This window comes from Lacerta agilis, chromosome 9 (genome assembly GCF_009819535.1).
Source record: "Lacerta agilis isolate rLacAgi1 chromosome 9, rLacAgi1.pri, whole genome shotgun sequence".
Taxonomy (NCBI): Eukaryota; Metazoa; Chordata; class Lepidosauria; order Squamata; family Lacertidae; genus Lacerta; species Lacerta agilis.
Window position 1 is genome coordinate 56,284,186 of NC_046320.1, and position 19,583 is coordinate 56,303,768.

Here is a 19,583-nt window from a genome sequence, read left to right on the forward strand (position 1 = left end):
CCCCTCACTGTAGGTGTTGCTGCAAGGTGATGTTGTGAACTGAGCAGAACAGAAGGTGAGACGCGGGGTGGGGGGCAAATTTTGGCCTCACACAGGGCTGCCACTAAGATCAGCAAAACCAAAGTCGGCCCCTGTCACTGTCTCTCAGCCTAACCTACATCACTATGTACACCAACTTGGGCACCTTGGAGAAAAGAGGGGGCATAAATGCATTAAACAAACAAATAAACAAACAAACTTAGCACTTGCTAAATTGGCTATCCTTGCTTTACTTGAAATACCACTCCAAGTCCATTGTCATTCACTTTTCTTTTCTGCATTACCTCCCACTGGAAACTCAGTCTGTGCTGAAGACCATATGCGCTTTCATGATTTTTCCCTAACTGTTAAATTCTTCATTAGATTTAAGCTTTAGCAAGACATAAAAGTCTCTTCTGGAACTATAGTGGAATACAGTGGAAGTTTAGTGCTCATCTCCGTGCTATTTGCTTCCAGGGGGCAGGGGGAAACAAACTTGCAAGTAACACGGAAACTACTGCTAAACTTCCAGTATAGTTCCGAAAGTGGCTTTTACGTCATGTGGAAGCTCAAATATAATGTGGAAATTAACAGTTAGGGATATTTCTTGAAAAATGAATAAACTGCCATATGAATGTGGCCTGTGATAACAAAGCTCATTCGCACCACCAGTACTCCCAGTAACATTTTTGTAATCTCAACATTACTAGGATACATAGGATTTTTTAAAAAAAATCTCCAAACCAATCACTGCATCTGTATAGATCAGAAGCTTGAAATATGAATGGCAGAAAGAAATAGCTACCAGGAAATAATAATAAAAAACACAAGCTTTTCTGGACCGTACCTGAAGTAACAGAATATGATGATAAGCACTAGGAGGACACTACAGACAGTCACTGAAATCAGTAAGGCCTTGTGATGGACATTTCCCTCATCCAAACCTGAAACAAAACAAAAGCACTTTTAGCAGGTAGGTAATAACTGCATTTATCTCCCTTAAGCCACTTACACCTTCTCCCTCTCCCTCCCAAGCGTTTGAGGTGGCTTGCAAGCATGATAAAAACAAAGCTAAGGATATATATACCGTATTTCTCCGTGTATAAGACGTCCCCATGTATAAGATGCCCCCTATTTTGGGGTACTCCAGATTAAGAAAACACCACTCAGCAATACCCGTGCGTAAGATGAGCCCCAATTTTAAACCTAATTTTTTGGTTAAAAAAAAACCACTAGTCTTATACACGGAAAAATAAGGTATATTTAAAGATAAATGAAAATGAACAGCCATCGTCCAACAGCAGAAACTCGGAAAGGGTCCAGTCTGGCCTGGAGTACCTTAAAAGTTTGCTAACTGCCAGGAGAGGCCAGCACAGCATGTGAGATGGTGCAGGAGCAGGTCAGAGCAGTGGCAAGGTCAAGGCTATGCAAGGACACCAGCAGGAGCCGCAGAATAGCATTGCTGGTGTGCCCACAAATCTCTATGCTGTTCCAGTAAATAGCAGCAAAGCCACTGTCTAGAGAGGATGGCTCCCCTGCCACAGCTGCTCCTGCTGTGGAATTGTGTATGCCAAACACAGATGCACAGGGACACAAGCATTCCAATTTCCGAAATTTGCCAGCATCCACTTATGTGGATCAAGGCACCGAGATATTCTGGGAAAGCAACCTTCTCCGCTACGGGTGTGAATTTCTATATCCACAACGCGCTAACATATCCGACGTTGCGTCTGGTGACTTGGGATCAGAAGCAGGATCTATCTTCCAAGATAAGGATGAGCAGGGCATAAGCTGTGAGAACTCTATTCTGATTGATCTCTCCTGGAACAGGGGCTATTGCATTTCAGGTTTACTAGAGTGATGCGAAAGGGAAGTTCCATGGGGACTCTCAGCTTTCCACTATACACTTTTATTTTATTTCCAAGCTCTGGTTTCTTCTTCTATTTTGGCCACTGAACAGTGGCGTTTTCCTTCTCGCTTGCTCCTAATGCAAGAGGCTGGCAAACAATGTATCTCCTGTTAGCACCAGGCTCAGTGTTTTAACCTAACATTACCTGCTACTAGCGCATTAGTGGCATAAACATTCAAGACACTGCCGTCACTTTTTGTAATCCCTTTTGTAAGGAGACACTGGCAGCCGGGAAAACACTAGCGTGCTGTATTCTCGCTAGGCCAGCAGATTTGTACCTGAGCCATCGCTACGAATAAGGGGGACGGGAAACTGAGAATCCGCCAGGGATATCACTTGTCGCTATGAAGGAAGAGGCTGCTACTGGGGGCAAGCCAGGCAGGGAAGCAAACGCTCCGTTTTCATTGTTAATCAGGCCTATACTTTTGCAAGCCATTTATCTCCAATGCACGTGGCTTGTAATAGTTGTAAACATGTTCCAGTATGTCTGCAAAGGGATAAGGAAGGCTTGAAGATGAGAGAAGGATACCACACAGCTGAGAATAGGAGTGGTTTGTGCCTGGAAACACAAATCTGATTTTCAGATCCATACACTTACAGCACTATTAGAACACTTTTGACAGTCCACACCACCTAGAGGGCACGGCGTTGGCTACCCCTGCTGTAGACTGCATGCATTGTATGTACACATACACTCAGCTCTGCCAGTCATTGCTTCTAATCGTGCTAAGCAGCTGTGGAAAACTGGAGAAGGACTTTTAATTTTTACTTGCGAGATGTTGGTGGGGCAAGCCCCAGCAATAGCAATAGGAGCTTCCCTCTTGCAATTCCTACTCGGTTTCAGCAAGGAGAACTTCCTGGTGTACTGGGGGCCCTTTGCTACATCTTCCCCCAGGTTCACAATGTGCACAGGGCTTACCGCAGCAGCAGCAGCCGCAACCTGGGGCCAGGACTCTTGGGATGCAGTACACATATCAAACCCCATCCTTTCCTCAGTCATCACTGCCCAGCTCATTCAATCACCAGCTATAGAGACTGCAAGCCAGACATGGTGGCACCAACACTTCTGCTTATAAGGGCGTTAAATCAGTAAAGACGGATCTCTCCTCTCATCTCCCTGCAGTCTGCCTTTTCATTGGGGTTTCCAGTAATATATTTTTTATTGTTTAAAATGGCAATGTTATATTGGGATCTGATTATTTTTCCTGCTTTCTTAATAAGCAGACTGCCTGCGCAGCACAGGGTCTTCTTGTACTCATCAGGATGTTTTTATTTTATTTACTGGGCATGGAAGCTATTCAGAATAGTGAGCAGCGAGTGTAGCCGAATTGTTGTTGTGGGTTTATATTCCTTCTTACATGCTAAGACTTTCGTTGCTCTCAGGACGGGTTAGCTTTAACTCCTCATTCTGAAATATCCAACTCCACAGAACTCCATTGTTCCTTTCATATATATTTTTGAAAACTATCCTTTCCCTTTCTAGCACATTCAAGGCATAGAAAAGAACTCCCAGTGAACAATGTCCCTGCTTTTGCTGACATCACCTCTGTGCCTGGGTTAATTTGTAGTTCAACCACCTCTGACCTACAGCTGGAAGACCTCCTTAGACCTTAGCATCCCCTGAGATGTGACCCTAGACATATGACTCCTGAATCAGAAGCAACATCTATTCTGTTTTTTCACAGAATGCCCACAGAAAGACACTTGTGTTAGAAAACAGTTTTTGGTAAGGTAGTTTCCAAAATAAGGGAAAGGGTGACAATGAGATTTTCTTCGTATGTTTTCTTGGACAGTTGCCTGTCTTGAATTTATGCAGAAATGAGCCAAAACTACTACTGGCTTTTGTTAACACCAGTAGCAGTGCTGAAAGTGTCCTCTTTATGGCAATTTGTCAACATTCCTTGAGAAATTGGGCATTTATTAATGTAAGTTGCAATCCTAACCATGTCTGCTCCAACCAAGGGGAAATATTTTGGAGTTTCTAATTAGTTGCATGTTCCTTCTGGATTCTATCCAGAGGAGCCAATCCCTTAGTTGACACTTCTTCAAGGTCAAAGCAGAGCTCAGTTCTGGGAAATAGTAATAGTCTTGACAAGCTGCTTTCCAGAGTTGTTTATCGCCCAATTCCATATAGTACAGGGCTGGAAAATGCTCAATAGGCGTAGTAGCAATTTCTTAAATATACTTTAACTGAGCGCAGACTGCTGCTGCCTTAATTGTTTGCCACCAGGGTTCTCTACAAAAAAAAAAGTGATGCTGATACTCTTGATGGTAGAGAATATACCTTCTGCAAAAAATATTCTGCACTGCTTCCAAAACTTGAATGGAGTTCTAATCAGAACCCTAAATTTCAACACCCCGGAGCATTTGGGAAAGCATTTTGCTACCAAATATCTTTAGGGCAGCTTCAACCACCTGCCTTCCCTTATTGTAATAGAACTTTATCAATGCCCCTATGCTTTTATGCACTATGCCTCCATATGACACTTCCATCTCCTAAGCATTCATATTGGGGCCGAAGGTCATGTTCCAATCTTGATAGATGTCATTTACTTGTTTAGCTACTGAATTTGATGGAGACTTAAGAGACCTCAGACCTACCCCCATCTTTAGGTGATTCCAAACAATCACCAACTTCAGCTTCTTTGCTGGAAGGTCCCAACTGGAGGGCTACAATTAAGTATTCCTGTCTCCACTAACCTGATCAGTACACCAGTTATAGCACTCGAACCAGAAACGTCATTTTCCAATGCTGTCTGCTCAAAAGCAAGTCCCACTGAATTGAATGGGGATTACTCCCATATTGTTGTTGTTGTTCAGTCGTGTCCGACTCTTCGTGACCCTATGGACCAGAGCACGCCAGGCACGCCTATCCTTCACTGCCTCCCGCAGTTTGGCCAAACTCATGTTAGTAGCTTCGAGAACACTGTCCAACCATCTCATCCTCTGTTGTCCCCTTCTCCTTGTGCCCTCCATCTTTCCCAACATCAGGGTCTTTTCTAGGGAGTCTTCTCTTCTCATGAGGTGGCCAAAGTACTGGAGCCTCAACTTCAGGATCTGTCCTTCTAGTGAGCACTCAGGGCCAATTTCCTTGAGAATAGATAGGTTTGATCTTCTTGCAGTCCATGGGACTCTCAAGAGTCTCCTCCAGCACCATATAAGAGGGGTTAAAACTGCAGCCTTACTTAGCCCTCACATATGTCACTGGGCAGTCAAATCTGATTGGCTATGAAGCATTGAGACATCAACCCGTTTGCTGAATGATTCCTGATTGGGTAGATGATGAATATAGGTGAGCCAGGAGGGAGGAAGAAGCAGAATTGCTGGGGGCAGGGAGGCATAACACTCAAAACAGTTCTAATGCAGCAACTTAAGCAACAAGAACTTAAGAGCCATGCTGGATCAGACCAAAGGCCTATCTAGTCCAGATGCACATGGGAAGCTCAGATGCAGGGTATGAGGTCCGTAGCGCTCTCCTGCTGTTGTTTTGCAGCAACCAGGATTCAGAGCCATACTTCCTCTGATCCTAGAGGTAGCATACAAAACCTGAATCTTCCACCATTCATCTTCATTGCATGGGCCCTGGCTTCTAGTATTATGAGAGAGAGAGAGAGAGAGAGAGAGAGAGAGAGAGAGAGAGAGAGAGAGAAAACCACACATCGCTATCTATCTATCAAGTTAATGGAAAAAAGGCCCCAAATAGGATTTTTTAAGAGATAAAATTTCACACAGTTGAAAATGTTTTCAGGGGGAAATGTCTACTTCGAGGTAAAAAAGCTTCAATCAGAATTAGAAAATGGATTCTGCTTTGAGAAACTCAAATCCAAGCCCATTAACCAATAAAATAACTGGATAGAAACAAATATTGTGCTTTTAGGATATATAATGGAATGATATTTTTTTTCTTGACTCTGAAGCATCAACAAATCTTTTTTTCATCGGAAACCCATCTTAGAAATGTTTTAGCTGGATGAGCAAGCAGTGCACCCAGAATGCTTACACTGCAAATGTTGCCACTGGCACTGAAAATGTTATCTGCATTTTTGGTTTTCTAGAAAGAATAGCAATAGGCAGATTAGAAATGAAAGATTTCCCTCTTCTGTTACCTCCTTTTATCAGTGGTGGCAGCGTAGGGTGAAGATCTTTGTTACAGTAATCCTGATCTGTGCAGCATTCAATTAATCTTCTCGGTTGGGACAGTGGCGTGTCCTGCAACGGATAATAGTTATGAGCAGCTTTGTTCACATCCAAAAGGCATTAGAAACGCTGAAAGCTTTCAGATGTGAAAAGCCATGCAAGTGCTAACACCTTAATGTACTTTTAAAAAACCTAGATGACAAGTCCTTTTAAACTATATAACAATCTAGACCTAGATACAGTTTAATAAACCGATGTAGTTTTTACCATTTTGTTTTTCGATGGAGGGCAAAGTTTAAATCTGGGTTCTCAATATTTAGAGAAAGCAAATAGTATTGTTCTTCTAGGCTTAAGACAACTTCAGAATATAAGTGGGGGAAATCCATTACTGAATGCCTACAGAAAAAGCCCTGCACAAGGAAAACGAGCATGTAAGGGACAATAGCTGTAGCCTCCTCCTTTCTCTGCTATCTTTCTATGTTCACAGAAGGTGTTGCTGTTGTTTTTCAAGTGAACAAGAATTCAAATATACTGTTTTTAACCTGAAATGGTACACTACTGCGTGGGTTTTGTGAACGTATATATTACCTCTGAGCCTAATGCAGAAGGGGACTTCATATGAGGGGTGACAACATAGGTCTGTATCCAGTCCTGCAAACTATTAGCATCTAGAAAACTCCTCTTCATTTTTCTTAGAGCAATCAGTATGCGGGCAAGTTGTCACAGGGTAGCAATATGGGAACACAGAGGTAGGGACAAATGTCTTGGGTGACCTGAAAATTGTCTGACCTGGTACAATGGCAGCATTCTATGTCGTGGAGAAAGGGGGCTAGGAGCAGGAAACTCCTGTATACAAACCATCATGCAGGCTCACCCCTGATTACATTTCATACTTCACCTTCATTTAAAGCATTAAGGCAGCAGTCCTGAACATCTTACTAAGGAGTAAGCCTCTCTTAATACAGTGGACTTACTTCTGAGTAAACAGGCATATGGTTGTGCACTAAATATTGCACCTGAGCTCTTGAGATGGGCATTTAAATAAGTAGCACAGAAACATTATGAGCCCATTCTTAAACACTGTATCTCAAAGTGGGTCCCATTGCTTGTGATAGGACTCTACTTCCAAGAAAGATGGTAAAATGAGGATTACTGCTGGGCTTTCTGATCTGTTAGTGCTCTGTTGACTTCTGCTTGCCTGTGTTATGGACCACTGGGAAGACTTACAAAGATATTCACAGCCTGACCTGCATTCTAACTCCCCTGGAGGAGGAAGGCAACAGAATATATATCTCCATTCCTAACTATCTGTAAAGTTAGGGTACCAGCATGGTGCCCAGCAGATGCTTCATTGCAACTTCCATCATCTTTGAGCACTGGTTGAGGCTGACGGAAGCTGCAGTCCAACAACATCTGAAGGGCACATTGGCTACCCTTGACCTAAGCTTGACTCCCAGCTAAGACTATCAAAAGACCAAATCTAGTTCAGAATATATTCTTACCCGGCACTGGAAGTCAGAACCCTCTAACCCGATACAGCCTGTGGTGAAAGTCTGCCCTCCAGAGTCTTCATCTTCTACCATGGCAAAACAAAAGCCATCAGTACTGAATGTGGGGAAAGAAAAGAAAGAAATGTATTTGATCAGAAACTTATTACTATTAGCTTCCTGTGTCTTGCTTGCAATTCGCAGATTACCCTGCTATGAAAATCATTAAATGGAAATCATCCCAAGCTTTCTTAGATTTAAATGGCATACTGCAAGGTGCATGCTATAAAGTAAGACATTATTTGTGGTCACCACTGGCCCTTCCCCTTTCCTGAGACCTCTGGAATACGTAGAGGACTTTGAAGGTATATGGCTGTATGGGTGTCACAGTCATGGGTTTTGGACCAGGCAGAAACAGCAAGCAGTACTTGTGCTATTTCTGTCTGCTCCAAAGCCCAGTACAACATGTGATCGTTTGATGAAGTGCTGTCAAAAGCCATTTTGAGCTACTGGTTTGTGGAGAGGCTGCAGAATGAGCATGACAGGTCCCTTCAAATGCCAGAGGACCTGGGCAAAGGCATTTTCTTCTTGTGATGACCTTTGGAGCAGGCAGAAGTTTTCTGGAGCATTACTGCTTCCTTTGGGAGATCTGCATGGCCTCATTGCTGGTTATTTTTAGATGGGAAGAAAAAGTGTTGTTGTTCCCCCCCCCGAAAAAAACATTTTGCAGAGTAACATCTTTTTAACATATCTTTCTGCTGCGATTGCTTTTGTCTCATTATGATGTCCTTTTGGTATTGTTGCAGTTCTCATGTTCCGTTGTTGTTTTTTTATTCCTATTTTAAGTTGCCTTAAATATTTTACAGGGTATATTTTTGAGAATAAATATTAAGGAAATGAATACACATTGACCTGCTCCAAAATGCAACCACATATCTTTCTCTCTATCTATCTCTGCAATTCAGAGGAGAGGAGATCCCTTGTGTTCTTCATGTTAAGATTGGTGAGCAGCAAGATTTGTGGAGGTCTGATTATGCTAGGCATTTCAAGCATACATATTAATTACTGGGACACAGTGGCATATGCATCAATAAAATAAAATGTAGGTCCAGAATGGCTAATATTAAGGGCTTCCAAATACTGCATTCAAGTGTACAATCTGTGCCCCTGTGGACACAGTTGTACAGATCAACAAGTGTAGACTCTTTACATGTGTAGAGACAGCTTTTACCCGTGGTCTGTGTAATGTGTGAACAAACCTTTTCTCTGTGTTTTAATTGCTGTAACCCTTCCTGGTACATTGGACCAGTTACAGGTAGGTAGCCGTGTTGGTCTGCCATAGTCAACACAAAATAATTTTTTTTAAAAAAATCCTCCCGGTAGCACCTGAAGAAGTGTGCATGCACACAAAAGCTCATACCAAGAACAAACTTAGTCGGTCTCTAAGGTGCTACTGGAAGGAATTTTTTATTTTGTTGGTACATTGGAGTAAAGGACGAGCAATAAATTGTAGTAGTAATAGTAATAATAACAACAATGCACCCACAAGGACAGTTGTATCCAAATCCTGTTCCATTTATTCCAAAGGAAATCCTATTAAGTCAAATTGAAAGGACAACCACCTGGAAAGGACAACCACCTGGTACACAGGATTGCAGTTTTAATGGGTGTGGTGAAGGGTGGGAATATAAAGGTTAGTTGTTGTTGTTTTTAATAATGTCACCCCTAGCTACATTTTAGGGATGCCTGTTTTCTGAGTTTCCTCCTGAAAAGATTATCCTCCTTCTTCAAGGTAATACCATACTTCAGTTGCTGTTCTTGAGCCACAAAAATAAAACATTCCTTGCGTTTACTACAATGTTGGTAATTTTTTAATCTTAAACTTCCACATCTCCTCTTGCAGGAACAGCGACTAGGAGAGCAGCTGGCACACTGAAAGCAGGTGATGATGTTAAAGTTTTTGAATTATTTTTTTTTGGGGGGGGGCATCTTATCAATATGTTCACAAATGATGTTGCACTATTCCTTTCTGATCCTGAAACCTCATTACCTGCTGTTATGGATCAACTTGCTATATATGGCAAGATATCTGGGTTCACTGTTAACTTCACCAAATCTTAAGATCAATTCCGATACACACATCCCATCAAACCTACAACAGCATTGGCACAAGACAACTGGCCTGAAACTCTGCAAGACCAACTTTAAAACTCTGCAAGACCCGGGAGTGAATATACCTAAGAATCTAAACCAGTGGGATTATACAAACTCAGACTAATCAAAAGTCCTTTACAGCTCCAGCTGCTGTTTTTATTTCTTTTCTGTACAACTACTAAGTCCTGTTTTGGGTATGTTTCGTCACTTGAAATTAAAAACCAAATTTTTAAAACCAGAAATGTGAAGCCAAAAATGGGGTGGGCAGGGGAGTAGGGGGAGTGAGAGAGCAGCTGGGGAAACCCCAGTCAGTTACGTCCAAGGATGGGCAAAATATCTGTATAACCAGATTCCCAAGACTGATACCTTAAATATTTGAATCCTGAAAACTTAAGCTACACACACACACACACCATACATTCAAAGCACATTTGCACCCACCAAAGAATTGTGAGGACTGTAGTTTGTTAATAATAATAATAATAATAATAATAATAATAATAATAATAATAATTTATTTATACCCTGCCCATCTGGATGGGTTTCCACTCTGGGCGGCTTCCAACAAAAGAGTAAAAATACATTAAAACATCAATCATTAAAAAGTTCCCTAAACAGGGCTGCCTTCAGATGTCTTCTAAAGGTCAGATAGTTGTTAATTTCTTTGACATCTGATGGGAGGGCGTTCCACAGGGCGGGCACCCTGTGTTGTGTTAAAGGTGTTGGGAACTGTAGCTCCGTGAGAGGTATACCGCCATTCCCAGGATCCTTTTCTTTTTTGAGGGAGGTGTGCTTAAATGTATGGTGTATTTGCAGTTTTGGTACAACTGACCTTTTCTGAAACATTATCGATTTATGTAGCGCAAAGAAGTAGGCAATTCCTAATTACTCCTACTGTGCTCTAATGCAATGTATTTGGGTAATTCGAGTAAGACAATTGTCCTTCTGGGTACCAACCATTATGACTTCATTGCTCAGGCTCAGGAAAAGAATGATAGGAAGCACTGCCAAGAAGAGACAGAAAGGCATCCATTAGGGTGGGATATTATATTATGTTACATTTTGTTTAATTGCATGGTGCCATTCATCCATATCAACGAGTAAGGATAATTGAGGGATACAGCGAAAAACAATGCATAACAATTAACTTCTTTTTTTAAAAAAAACCCAAAACCCCAAAAACAAACAATGAATGACACAATCAACTAATGGTTGCCAATGAAGTTTTGACAATGAGCTTCTCCAAGAGGAGAGAGATAAGGACTTTCACAATACAGTGGTACTTCGGTTTAAGAACAGTCCTGTTTATGAACGATTTGGTTTACGAACTCTGCAAAACTGGAAGTAGTGTCCAGGTTTGTGAACATTACCTCGGTCTAAGAATGGAATCCTTTTTTTTTTAATAAGAATTTATTGGATTTTAATAATAAACATACACAAGATACAAACACTACAAAAACCAACAAAACAAAATACACACAAACAAAACACATTTATCCATCCTTATCCTCTTTATAATCCTTAGTTTGGGACATCCTCACGTCCTCTCTTCTGCATTCATTTCTAATCTTCTTTAGTAACTTTGTAACATTATAAAATCTTATTTCTCACAACTAATCTTAATCTTACAGCCATAAACCTCAAATCTCAAATCTTATTCTTGTCAAACTAAACATTACATTCCATAACTCAACCTCTTATATCCTCTCTTAACTTAACTTCTAATACTGTAGCCTATATAACAACTGATTCCAATTTCACCTATTAATACATCACATCTTAACAAAATCCTAAATATTTATTCTAATTCTCATATACCGTTTTCCCTCTGGTTTCGGAGTTCCGTGATCAGCCTTCTTTCCATAGCCCCTTTACAAATTCATCCTTTACCCCACACCCCTTCTGTCCATCTCAACCCTTGCCTTTTCCCTTTCCCTCCCCCACAAGTTCCCCCCCCCAAAAAAAATCCACCCTTTCCAGCTCCTTCTTGTAATTCTATTATTTCCATCATGTCCAGCTTTAAACTTAATATTCTTCGTTGTAACTTCTTCTTTTCCAGATTGTAACTTTCTTCTTGGTAGGTAGTTACACTAGCAACATCTTCTTCATTCTCGGCAACATATTGCATTTTCCATAGTTGTTGATCTTGAGCACTAGGGCTCACACCCCTAGCACTCTCTATTCTGTCCAGTCTGTAGGCTCCCAGCCTCTCACGCCTAGGGAGCTTTCCTTGTTTTTCCGCTTGCCAATCCTCTTCTTCAAAGGTTTCCTCTAAATCTTCATTTTTTCCATCTTTGCCATCCAATGGGTTCAAAAAACAATTAGCTACCACAGTTCCAATCTGGGAAAACTTGTCTATGACTCTTGCTGAAGTGATTGAAGCTCTAACAATAGTCTTTGCTGGAGTAATGTTGAGTCTTCTCTAAGAATGGAATCCAAATGGTGGAAGGGCACCGGCAGCCAGAAGCCCCATTAAGGAAAGTGCGCCTCGGTTTAAGAATGGTTTCGGTTTAATAACGGACTTCCGGAACGGATTAAGTTCGTAAACCGAGGCACCTCTGTATTGGAAGAAGAAACAGGAGTAGGTAATCAGGTATCACACAGATGCCCTAGACTACAATTTCCGTCAGCTTCACCCATCATGGTCAATACTCAGGGGTGATGAGATCTATGGTGCAGAACAAGTGAAGGGCACATGACTGTAAGCCCCTGAAGCAGCGCAAAGAGAGAAACAAATGCTGGGCAGAAATCCACCAATGATAAGCATCTCTGAACTGCAGTGTTTTTAGTGCAGATAAAGTCAGGCAGGAGCTTCAAATCATAGAACTGTAGAGTAGGAAGGGATCCTGTGAGTCATCTAGTCCAAACCCCTGCAATGCAGGAATCTCAACTAAAGCATCCATGGCAGGTGGCCATCCAACCTCTGCTTAAAAACATCTAGTGACAGAGAGCCCACCACCTCTAGTGGAAGTCTGATCCACTGTTGAACATCTCTTACTGACCAAAAGCTTTGCATAATGTTTAGTTGGAATCCCCTTTCTTGTAACTTAAGAAAGCAGGAGCAGGAGAGAACAAGCTTGCTCCATCTTCCTGGCAGCCCCTGAGATATTTGACAATAGCTATCATATTTCCTCTTAGCCTCAAATTTTCCCATGCACAGTCTTCACAGAAGGGATCTATTCCGATGGCATGAGTGTCATGACGGCAGGTAGATTCTTATCTGCTGCAGCCTTCATCTGCTTTCACAACAGTTGTAACATACTGCTTGTTACCTTCTGCGTGTTCTGCTGTTGAGGACTTCTTGGATCATTCTTTGTCTAGCTTTTCCCCCTTGACCTTACCACCTTGGGAGTACAAGACTCCTGGGGGCTTCGCTCACAAGGATCATAGGAACGTGCAAGCCCACTCACCACGACAGGGTGATGATCCAGCAAGTGAGCTAGGATATGCAACCAGGATGAGACAGGAGGGGAGGAGAGATATGAGGTCATTCACAAATCATGGTTTATAGGACTGTTGTATCTAAACTGCCTGATCTTCAAATTAAAAAATGCCCACACTTTTTTTAGCTTCAAGAGAGCAAGTGGGGAAGAGACAAAATATAAACATGTTACTTAAACCTCAACCCATATTTTGCATCATGTTCTATTACAGCGCAGCTTTTGGGTGAGATAATTAAGAAAGCAGAGGTTTGGTGTGTCATGTTTCTCAGCCGAGAGTGAATTTTTACAGCCAAGGAAAACACCTGAAAAAAATGTGGTTTGTAACGGAAATGCTGAGAGACGTTGCTGTCAAAGATGCTTTTAATTAAAGATTGCCCAGTCCAAGGAGCTGATCTTAATGCAGACCTTTACTAAATGTCAAAAGAAAAGGAAGTGGGCCAGCCACTTTGCAGCTGTTTAAGCAGATGTCTTTACTGGAGAAGGGCCCACTTTTTGTACAAGTCACAGCACCTTAACTACTAAATTTGGTCAAAGAACGCCTTTCCCAGCCCAGATATTCAAACGGAATCTCAGGAGGAATTTCCCCTAACATACTTATACTAGCCATGATGGCTGTGTCCAACCTCAAATATCAGAGGCAGCATGCCTCTGAATATCAATTACTGGGAATCTTGACCCATAGAGCTGGAAGGGTTCATGAGGATCATCTAGTCTAGCCCCCTGCAATTCAGGAATCTTTCACCCAATGTGGGGTTCAAACCGACAAGTGATGTTACACTAAGGTCCTGATTGCAGTTTCTAATAGGAATCTGGTTGACAATGAAGGACTAGGTAGTCGTTTGACCTGATCAGACATGGGTCTTCTCATGTTCTTACTATTCACACATTCATGTAAATGAATTAGGATCTTTGGTCAGCCATTTTAATGGTTATTTTGTATTGTTTTATGGTGTTTTTTTGTTTATTGTGCTTTGATATACCATTGTGCACCATATATTTCACAAATTTGCCCTTGAATGTTTGAACCAGCTCTCAGTTTCAAGCAATTATGAACCAATGCTGTAATTCAGAAATCCTCTACTCTACAATATATACCAGTAACACTACCTTAATTTGCAAAATACTTACAGGATATCAGGATGGGGAGAGAATGAATATTTCTTCTACACAGCTGTGCATTCAGGATATGAGGTTGATAGTTTAGATCTGGAATTATATGTTCTTTAAACCAAGGGTGAGAAATGTGGTCCTTCAGAAGTTGTTAGACTTCAGCTTTCATCCTGGCTTGAGTTGATGAGAGTTGGGAGTCCAACAACATCTGGATGGCCACAGGTTCCCCACTCTTACTTTCCACCATTTTTAAATTAGCTCTTACGGTTCAGTTTTCCACGTTCCTTAGATGAAAAACCTTTCGTCAGACCAGGCACTTTTGACCTGAATCTATACCTCTTACATATTGTTGTATCAGTAAATCCAATGTAAAGCTGGATGTGTATAAGATCTAACAAGGGAATCCTAACCACATCTACTCAGAAGTAAGTTCTATTGAACTCACTGGGGGCTTACTCCCAGGTAAGCAGGATTAAAACTGCAACCTAAACCATTCCCACTCATAGGTTATATTGTTGTTCTCGCAGTTTGGCCAAACTCATGTTAGTAGCTTCGAGAACACTGTCCAACCATCTCATCCTCTGTCGTCCCCTTCTCCTTGTGCCCTCCATCTTTCCCAACATCAGGGTCTTTTCTAGGGAGTCTTCTCTTCTCATGAGGTGGCCAAAGTACTGGAGCCTCAACTTCAGGATCTGTCCTTCTAGTGAGCACTCAGGGCTGATTTCTTTGAGAATGGATAGGTTTGATCTTTTTGCAGTCCATGGGACTCTCAAGAGTCTCCTCCAGCACCATAATTCAAAAGCATCAATTCTTCAGCAATCAGCCTTCTTTATGATCCAGCTCTCACTTCCGTACATGACTACTGGGAAAACTATAGCTTTTACTATACGGTCCTTTGTCGGCAGGGTGATGTCTTTGCTTTTTAAGAAGCTGTCTAGGTTTGTCATTGCTTTTCTCCCAAGAAGCAGGCGTCTTCTAATTTCGTGACTGCTGTCACCATTTGCAGTGATCATGAAACCCAAGAAAGTGAAATCTCTCACTGCCTCCATTTCTTCCCCTTTTATTTGCCAGGAGGTGATGGGACCAGTGGCCATGATCTTAGTTTTTTTTTATGTTGAGCTTCAGACCATATTTTGTGCTCTCCTCTTTCACCCTCATTAAAAGGTTTTTTAATTCTTCCTCACTTTCTGCCATCAAGGTTGTATCATCAGCATATCTGAGGTTGTTGATATGAGCTTTCGTGTGCATACCAAGAACAAACTTAGTTGGTCTCTAAGGTGCTACTGGAAAGAATTTTTTATTTTGTTTTGACTATGGCAGACCAACACGGCTACCCACCTGTAACTGGAACTATATATATTTCAGTTCTTTAAAGGGAGGGGGTACGTTGTGTGTTCTGACAACATCAAAGGTTTCTTATAGAAAGATGTTCATATAAGCCTGGCAAATAAATGTCTATTTGGAACTCCCCAGGTGCACGGCATATTCACAGAGACGGTTAAAGTTTCAAAAGGCGGAGGGGCTAACATAACCTTTACAAGCCTAGGTTTAGGGAACCCTTTCAAAAGGTTTCACCTCTCCTGGAGAAAGGTCCTTGTTAATCAATCAGTTTTCCAAACACCTGTGCACGTAGCCGCCACCTCCTTCAGATACCCTGACAGTATTTACATATCCTTTGTGGTGATGTAAGGTAACAAGGAAACCCAATACCGCAGCCTTGGAAAGCTACCAGAGCCCATGTCATTCATACTGAGCCCAAAATACACACACACACACAAAACAAATCACCCTTCTTCTGAAATTCAAGGTGCAAAGCAGCCATTTGGGGGTCCAAATTACTACCAAGCCACTTTGCGGCACTTGGAAAAGAGCCAGGCGTATTATGTAACCAAGTAAATATTTGCAGTTGGATAACTTTTAATGTTTGCACTCTTCAGAGTATTTATTCCCTAGACTCAGTACGAAGTAGCACAAAAGGAATAGGTAAGGTTACCACCTTATCTTACATGAGGGCTAGCAAGTGCTAGGAGATCTAGAAAAAAAAAACGGTGAATGCTTTTTTAAGGCATTAGAAAGGTGAGGTCAGAAATAAGTGATCAACAGTTTAAAGCACAATGGCAACCCAAATTTATCTGAACGTAGGAGTCTAGCCGTAGTGAATTCTGAACTGTATAGTTTGGAAATGAGCAGCTGATTTTTTAAACTCACAAATAAAAGCTTAGAATAGTGGAGACAAAATTATAATGAATGGGACCGTGTCAAGGCCTAAACAAAAACTGTCCCCAGTTGTCATTTAGTGCAAGGAAGAAGCTGCCATTGCCCCCAATGGCATGTTCTGTCCCATGCCAAGTAGTGACATAGTGGGGAGTCATTAAGGCTATTGTACGGGAGGAAAAGGTTAACTCTTGTCCTCATGGGTCCAATTCTGAAGAGCCCCACAACTGTTCTTTACAGTCAAAAAACACACACACAGTGAACCATGCAACACCAATCTGCCTGCTATAGACTGGACTGAAGTGCGCAACACCAAAAGGAACCAGTACAAGTGTAAAGTTAATAACGGGGGTGGGGGTGGGGATGGAAGGAATTATACATGGAATGCTGGTGCAGGAAACCCAGCTTTCATCACCTTAGATATACCGAAGTTGTCCAATCAAAGTTCTTAAGGCAAATTTTCTCTGTACCACCCTGTGTCCCAAATGCATCATTGCACCTAGAAGCTAATCTTCCCTCGGTAGAATTAGGGATCTGGTGTAGAACACTTAACTATTGGCTTTGCCTAAACTCAAATCCCCCCAGTCTAATATCCCTAGTGCTGCAAGATTGTCACAAGAGTGCCTGGACTAGAATTGTCTATCGAAAACTTCACTCTTGTGGTTTATCACCAAAACAGCTACTCACTTTGGGTTTTAGTAAAGCAAACAGTCTAATTTGTCAGCGCCTAAATAATATCAAGCATCAGAAGAACTTGGCCACAATAAGGAAATTTTGCCCATGTTATGACTATTTTCCACCTTCCCATTTCGACTCTCTGGGACCCTATCTGCATAACATAGCAATTCGAAAATATAGACGTGCTTTTACTTTTGCAAGATTGAATGTATTTCCCTCGGCTGTACTTAAGGGACAATTCCAACAGATTCCACATGAAAAACACTTATGTCCCTGTGGAGATGGCAGTACCGAATCGGTGGCTTGCACTCTTTATAAAGACTTGAGGAATGAGATTATCACCCCTCTTTTATTATCCATTCCAGGTCACCCAACCACTGCCACAGTGTCCCTTCTGTTGGCAGATCAAGATGAGCAGGTGACAGCAAAGGTTGCAAGGCTTTTAGCTGGGGCAATCAGAGTAAGATCCAGTATTTGACTATTGATTCAAAACCCTAAAATGTATTTTATATAATTGACTTTTTATTTCTATTCTTTGTATATCGTATTGTTGTTTTATTGCTATGGCTGATGGCTGACAAAAAAAGATTCATTCATTCATCAGCTGGAAAGCTCAGTTGGTTAGTGTGTGGTGCTAATAAGGCTAAGGATGCAGGTTCGATCCCCGTATGGGACAACTGCATATTCCTGCACTGCAGGGGGTTGGGCTGGATGACCCTCAGGGTCCCTTCCAACTCTATGATTCCATGAAAGCCCTCAGACCATAATATAGCCCACTGTCCTTTTTCCAACAGTGGCCAACTAGATACTTTTGGGAAGCCCACAAGTGGGCCATGTCATCAACAGCCCTTTTCCCCATAGTTTGTACACCAGTATCATATCGCTGATCCTTCCATTAGCTATCACGGCTAACAGAATTTTAAAGATCTCTCCTTCCTGGCTCTGTCTTCTAAAACCATCTAAGCCAGGTAGCTCTTGGATGCCCCCCACCCCCACATTGTGTGGCAGCAGACTCTGCGGGTTAATCATTCCCACACTCACCTGCAGGTGTTGTTTTTTGACTCTTCGGGGCAGTAGTGATGGCAATGGCAAAACAGCTTCTTCTGAGGAGGAGATGCTGCCGTGCCCCCGCTGTCTTCCTTCCTGGTTTCCATGTTCACCTTCCCGGAACTCCTCAAGGGCCTGCTGTCTAGAAAGTGTGCTGTAAAAGAAACAGAATGAAATAAAAGGTAAGTCGCTGGGCAGGAATGGCTGAGGGCGGTTTTCCGAAAGATATTACCTTCAGCCTACGAGCAGCAACCACAATTTGGCTCCAAGCATTTTTTTTATACTACTTCTTTCTGGGTGTGTGTGTGGGGGGGGGAGTTTTTTCTCTTGCTCTCTCGATTATTTTTGGATTAGAATATTTTAAAATCCAGCCTAGACTGGGAAATTTAGCATCAACAGATGTTCACTTTCTGGGTCAGTGGAACAGAGCCTTTTAAAACCAAGTCCCCCTATTCTTCAGCAGATATGCACAAAGCTAGGATTGTGACTGAGTTACATTGTTATTCATGGACAGAGAATGAACTTTTAAAAATGTTCTAGGCAGAGGTTTCAGACATCTGGCTCATGATGCAACAGAGCTAAATAAAATATATTAATAGTAAAGAAGAATAAAAATACCAGTCTTCTTTCATCCAAACCATGATACTTTTATAACTAAATTTATCCACCTTCTGGGGCAATTTCATTCTTTCATTCTCTCTCTCTCTCTCTCTCTCTCTCTCCCTTCCTACACACACACACACACACACACACACACAGTCCTCTCTGGCTCTTATTACTTAGTTACATTGTTATTCATGAACAGTGAACTTTTAAAAATGTTCCAGGCAGAAGTTATAAATAATATACAATAATGTGTAAATAAAATAATTTGGGACAAAGTCCAGCCAAAGTTAGACACGTTTTAAGTCCCGTGAAATTAAATGGGAGAGTTTTAACTGGAAATTAAGTATCTCCCATTTAAATCAATGGTGATTGATACTGTCTCCTATCACAGAATTGTAGAGTTGGAAGAGATCCCAAGGGTCAATGCAGGAATCTTAACACAGAATATTATTATTATTATTGCATTCCTGAAAAAATACCATACTGTTGAACAATTTTCAGTCACTGAAGTATTTCCTTCAATTATACAATATCAGGAAGTACCCGGCTGTAGTGCTGAATGCATGAGAGCACAATCAACAGCCTGATTATATCTGAACAAGTCAAATTACATCCTAAAAAATGACTGCTTTTATGGGAAAGGGAAATATTAACTGCTTTAACTCCCTATATTTTTCAGGCACCAGATAAAGGAATTTCCACAGGATATTGTTGGCAACCAATCAGTGACAGAACAGCAGCACAGAAGGAAAGTGCAATAAATTATCCCTCTGAAACCAC

General features: G+C 41.6%; 1 protein-coding gene across 2 annotated transcripts in view; it reads right to left on the reverse strand.

Moving 5' to 3' along the window:
* The window catches only part of BMPR1B (bone morphogenetic protein receptor type 1B), a 129,193-nt gene that overhangs the window by 16,440 nt on the left and 93,170 nt on the right, over window positions 1-19,583 (reverse strand). For both annotated transcript variants that reach the window (XM_033160522.1, XM_033160521.1), the window contains 4 exons: window positions 18,192-18,351; window positions 7,567-7,669; window positions 6,034-6,136; window positions 866-962 (listed from right to left, as the gene is read on the reverse strand). In XM_033160522.1, the coding sequence (XP_033016413.1) occupies window positions 866-962; window positions 6,034-6,136; window positions 7,567-7,669; window positions 18,192-18,351 (463 nt within the window). The remainder of the gene's footprint in view (window positions 1-865; window positions 963-6,033; window positions 6,137-7,566; window positions 7,670-18,191; window positions 18,352-19,583) is intronic.